We start from the raw sequence: 6,000 nt of genomic DNA on the forward strand, positions 1-6,000 counted from the left end.
TAATATAACTTACTTAATTTAAATTAATTAAATTAAATTATTTGTAATTTGTTTATATATGTGCATTCTAATTTCAGAGGTGGTTGTTTTTTGTTATTTTGAGACAAGATTTTTCTGTGTAACAGTCTTGGCTATCCTGGAGCTCTCTCTGTAGACCAGGCTGGCCTCAAACTCACAGAGAGCCGTCTGCCTCTGCCTCCTGAGTGCTAGGATTCAAGGCTGCCCGCCACTGCCCAGCTGGCCCCCACTGCCCAGCTGCCACAGCTGGCCCCCACTGCCCAGCTGATGCTTGAAAATATTTTCAATTCAAAGTCTTGGCCTTTCTCCCTTTCATTTTGACACAATAATAGATATAATGCCCCTTAGTTTTTTGAATTGTTAATTATTTTTTGTTTATTGAATAATACTTGAGGGAAGTAGGGTAACCAGTGCCTTTGAAAAACGATCTTATGTACTGGTTGGTGGTAGTGCACACCTCTCGTCCCAGCACTCAGCACAGCCAGGGCTATACAGAGAAACCCTGTTTCAGAAAAAAAAAATCTTGTTCAAAGTCAGTGAGCTATTAACTTGAGTGGCCAAGGAAAGTAATGCTTAAAGTAACTTTGGGAACCTTGTGGGGTGGGGAGAGAATTACTGAGACATACAAGAGTCAGTTGAGCAGCACCCTCTTACAAGAGAAGAAAGCTATTTTACATTTCATGCCTTGGGATGCGAAATTCTTTTAAAGTTGTGATCTCATCTGCAAGATATCATCTTGAAGGATTTAGTCACTTAACAAGAACTGAATGAATGCTAACCAGCGCTCCAGAAAGCATCTTATGACCTATTATTTTCTTTTCTGTTTTTTTTTTTTCATTTGCTTCCTTTGAAAGGAGTATTTGGGAAAAGGGAAACTTTTTTTTTAAAAAAATAATATCTGGTTTGGGTTTTATAGTTTAACTAAGATAGAAGGACTTAGTAGTCTTTTAAAGTTTCTCTTCAATGTTGAACTCTAAGGAGGAAAGAGATTAAGGTGAAGTTGAGGGAGAAAGGTCGTAAAAAAGAAAAAATGAAGTAGTGCATTTTTAAGTACCAATATAACTTTAATTTCTGTGTTTAGTGTATAAAAAGAGGAATGAGTTATGGCTGGTACTGATCATCATGTGGAGTTTGTGACTCCAAAAATCTAGATTTGTTATCTGTATTTTTAAATATCTATGGTTAGGGAGAGAGAGGAGAAGAAGATAATTAGTGCATTCATTCAGTGCATTTGGGAGATTTTCACATGATCCTAAAATAATTCAAATTCTTCTAAGAAAAGAGTCTAGAAAACATTGGCCTAAACAATGGAAAACTTTTTGTGTTTTCTGCAAACAAATGAACAAAATTACATTAGCATAGGGATGAAGTTGGAGACTGAAATTTACACTACATACTCTCCAGAACTCTCTCCATTGGTAGAAGAGTTATACTGAAGGAAAGACAAATTGATAGCTGGGTTAAACCACATTTCCTCTTTCTGCTTACAAATTGTATTTCACTGGCAACTCTGAAGTTACCGTGCCGAAACTTGATTAATCACACAATACATACGCTCTTCTTTTTGTAGGCGGCACTCCCCCTATCGAACACTGGAGCCAGTGCGTCCTCCAGTGGTACCAAATGATTACGTACCTAGCCCAACCCGTAATATGGCTCCCTCGCAGCAGAGCCCTGTGAGGACAGCTTCTGTGAATCAAAGAAATCGAACTTACAGGTATTTTCTCTACCTCAGCGCAAAACATGATGGTCAGAGTACCATAATCTCTTCAGATAACTTAAGTTAATCTCTCTCATTTTCCAAGCACTAAGTTCTTTTTCTCACTCTACTCTCCCAAACCTCATCTGATTTCCTCTCTCTCCTCATGTTCTGATGCAACTTTGAACAGCCAGGAAAGTGAAAAAGACATCCTAGAGATACACTTAAGTTAATCTAAAAACTGTTACTGACCAGGAATAGAAATTGCAAGTTATTTTTTGGTGGAAATCTACAGATGAAAAACTATTCATAATAAAATATTGTATATCACCATGCCATTACAAACTGAAATAAAATAATTTAGTAAAATTTACCAAAAGCTTCTTTAGATAGGTATTAAACCAGGATATAAAACGTAGTATTATTTTGATGTGTAAGCACCAACAGTTTGCCTTTACATTTATAGGAATTTACTTAAATTTTTTTATAAGATAGACTTTATAAATAGGTATCAAAACAAGTTTACTGAACTAAAGAATTTCTTCGTTTATTAAGGAATTCATATTTGAAATGGAAGTCTTTTGAATTACATTCCTTGTAGCTATGTCTGTTTCAGAAATACATGGGAATCCTGGTATTGTGCTCTCCATACTCATGCTTTGGTGGCTCTTCCTTCTTCAGCAGCAGTGGGAGCAGTGGAGGAAGCCATCCAAGTAGTCGGAGCAGTAGTCGGGAGAACAGTGGAAGTGGGAGTGTGGGAGTTCCCATCGCTGTTCCTACTCCGTCTCCTCCCAGTGTCTTTCCAGGTAAAGCATTAGTGGTCATTTGTTTGGTTTTATTTTATGAATTTGAATTCAGTTTGTTTTGGAATTTAGTGAGTTTTCGTGTGTGTGTGTGTGTGTGTGTGTGTTTTGCTGGCTGTTAAACCCAGAGTCTTCTGAAATGGGTTTTCTTCTTAATGAAAATTTTAAAGAAGACTTCCATAGCACTCCATAAGTTTTTGGGAAGTTTGTACATACCCAGCTGATCTTAATAATTGCTTTGTTTTCTTTCTACTTAGTTACTTTGTTACTTTGTTTTATGTCCTCGGTGATCATTCAGTTGGTGCTTTGAGGTTTCATGTTCATTATTGTATGAGCTTCTTATTTAGTTTCACTTTGTATTATAATTGCATTTTCTTGGAAATGGTGAAGACATTGTTTGAGAATCATTTTGATAACAAAGAATGGGAAATGTAAATTTAGACGAGCATTAGAATCCAGCAGTTTCTGAAAAACTTTCTTCCATTTCTTGAAACAGATATAGTAGTTTGGTTTGAAGACAGTTTGAATTTAGTTTTAAAAGCATGAACGTAAAACCATTGAGAGCAGCTGAAGGGACAGCTGATGGATTCAGAGCCTTATTGCTCTGGTAGACCCAGGCTTGGTTTCTGTATCCAGACTGGGTGGCTCACAACTGCCTGTAACTCCAGCTCCAGAAGATCCAGTCCCCTCTTCTGGCCTCTGGACATCTGCATGCATACTTGCACACTGCATTGCACACATAAACTCTTTCAGGCTTACACATGTGTAAAAAAAACTTTAATAAAAAAAACTAGCAAGATAAGCCAGGTGTGTTGGCATACCCTTTTACCCCAGCACTCAGGAGGTAGAGGCAGGTAGATCTCTTGAGTTTGATGTCAACCTGATCTACAGAGTGAGTTCCAGGACAGCCAAGCTCCACAGAGACACCCTGTTTCCAAAAATCAAAAGCCAAAACAAACCCTAAACTCAACAAGATAGACTGTTAAATAGTTGATTGTGGTTCGTGCCTGTAATCCCAACATGCATAGGCTAAGGCTGGAGAGTAGTGAGCTAGGAGCCAATGGGCTATGTAGTGAGAATTACTGTCTCTAAAAACAAAACAACATATTTAATTATAATAATATAAATAGTACCTTTTTACAAAAATCACACAACATGGTATGCATGTTTAAGGTTTTTTAAACTGATAAACTACTGTTTGGAATATGTCTGTTGTAATTCTGAAAGAATATTGTTGCTTTACTATAGCTTTATATCCTTAGAACATTTCATGATAAAAATAACAATATACAGGAAGCCGTTTCCTTCTAAGTTAGTAACTTTCAGGGAAAAAGGAAGACTTGTTTTTAACTGATTAACATTTTTCTATACTATCCTGAGCATCTTGAATTATTTGTTGCTTACCTAATGACCTTAACTATTCTTTTTCCAGTGCTTCATTCTTTTGGCTAGTGTTAAGTGCTGAATACTCTTAATTTTCCAGTGCTTCTTCTAATGCTAATGTGACTGCCTTATTAATGCTGCCTCTTACTCCTCTTTCCCATCAGCCCCTGCTGCTGGCTCTGCTGGCACTCCTCCCCTTCCTGCTACTTCTGCATCTGTCCCCACCCCTCTTGTTCCTGCTACTGTTCCCTCCTCCACTGCCCCAGACGCTGCTGCTGGGGGTGCACAGACCCTTGCTGATGGCTTCACTTCTCCAACTCCCCCTGTTATTTCTTCTAATCCCCCCACAGGTGAGTATTGGCATGGCAGACAGATCCAGTCATCTGCCCATTCTTTCCTGAAACCCCGGCTTCATATTTGTTGGTTTGGCTTTACTTTATAATTTTTTTTAACTGATGATACATATTTTAATCAGAAAGAGGCATGTGAACAAAGAATTTACTGAGAAAAATGGAGTAAAGTCTGTAATACATTTGTCCAATAAAGTAGCACAAACATTAGTATTACTTTAATTTATTCTGTTAAATATTTGTGAACTTAGTATGGAGTCACCTTCTGTATAGTTTTGAAAATTTAACATTAGAACTATTCTAGGAAGCTGAAGAGATAGCTTACTTGGTAAAATGTGTGCTGTGCAGCATGAAAACTTGAGTTCTATCCCCAGCACTCACAGAAAAGCCAGGCATGGTGGTGTGTGTTTGTAATTCCAGTGCTGGCGAGCTGAGCTGAAGGCAGGTGGGTTCCTGGAGCTTGCTGACTAGTCAGCCTAGTCTATCGGTAAGTGCAAGGTCCTAGCGAGATAGATTGTTTAGAAATACAAGGTTGGCGGCTCCTGAGGACTAACACCAAAGATTGACCACTGGCCTCTGCATTCTCAACTATGCATATGCACATGTATCTGCATATAAAACCTGTGCTGCTCTCGCACACCATACTGTTATTATAGGTTAAGTAATTAACAAAAACAAGCCTATGACAATTGAAAAAATATTTTTATAAAGATCTATTTATTTTATGTATATGAATACATGGTAACTGTCTTCAGACAGAGCAGAAGAGGCCATTGGATCACTCCTATAACAGATGGTTGTGAGCCACCATGTAGTTGCTGGGAATTGAACTCAAGACCTCTGGTAAAGCAGTCAGTGCTCTTAACCACTGAGCCATCTCTCCAGCCCCCCAAAATATATTTTAGTGCAATATTTTATATAGCAAATTACAAGCCTCTATGTTTATAATAAACTCATAAATTATACTTTCAAAGGACTTCAAGATTATTTAAGTTGACTGATGTTTTATTTAATCCCATCCAGCGGGGCATTAAACAGGAGTCCAGGGAGGTTACCTGAAAGAGAGGATGGGGGAAACAGGCGAACACAAAGAATGAGTGGCTTGTCTATAGTCTGATCAAACTGCCATTTTTGCTTTTTCACACAGGGGTTATATACACAAAAAGGCAGGATGTGGGGAAGGGGATGACGCAGGAGCATAGGTGTTCAGGGGGAGTAACAGATATCTTTCAGACAGGGTATCAGCTGGATGAAGGTTCAGTGGATGGGTCACCATGACTCTGTTTATGAATCACTTGTCCTTATCTAAGTTGGTACTATCCACCAAAGCTACCCAAGGTCTATAACTAGCCACAAGACCCATGAGTACTTGTTCCTATCCATGCTGGTAAATTTCCATCCAAGCTGCCTGTTAACAATATCTTATAGCTGTCTGTTCCAGTGTTTTTCCACAGAGACCCAAGACTTTGTGCTAGCAGGCTGACTTAGACCCATTGCTGACTTTAGGCCTTCAGTGTATTAAGGAAGGCTGCCCTTGACAATTTAATATTTCAACCTAGTGCTAGGGAGATGACGCAGCAGGTAAAGGGTTTGCTGACTAGCCAGACAATGAGAGTTTGGATCCTTGGGGCCCATATGGTATAGAGAGAACCGGTTTGTATAATTGTCCTCTAATACACACACACACACACACACACTCACTCTCTCTCTCTCTCTCTCTCTCTCTCTCTCTCTCTCTCTCTCTCTC

The 6,000-nt window shown here is 38.7% G+C and overlaps 1 protein-coding gene across 3 annotated transcripts in view; it reads left to right on the forward strand.

The window, feature by feature from the left end:
* Abi2 (abl interactor 2) overlaps window positions 1-6,000 on the forward strand; it is a 74,200-nt gene that overhangs the window by 40,710 nt on the left and 27,490 nt on the right. For all 3 annotated transcript variants that reach the window (XM_028765615.1, XM_028765614.1, XM_028765616.1), the window contains exons 5-6: window positions 1,589-1,735; window positions 2,399-2,523. In XM_028765615.1, the coding sequence (XP_028621448.1) occupies window positions 1,589-1,735; window positions 2,399-2,523 (272 nt within the window). The remainder of the gene's footprint in view (window positions 1-1,588; window positions 1,736-2,398; window positions 2,524-6,000) is intronic.

Source organism: Grammomys surdaster, unplaced genomic scaffold (assembly GCF_004785775.1).
Source record: "Grammomys surdaster isolate TR1022 unplaced genomic scaffold, NIH_TR_1.0 165, whole genome shotgun sequence".
NCBI lineage: Eukaryota > Metazoa > Chordata > Mammalia > Rodentia > Muridae > Grammomys > Grammomys surdaster.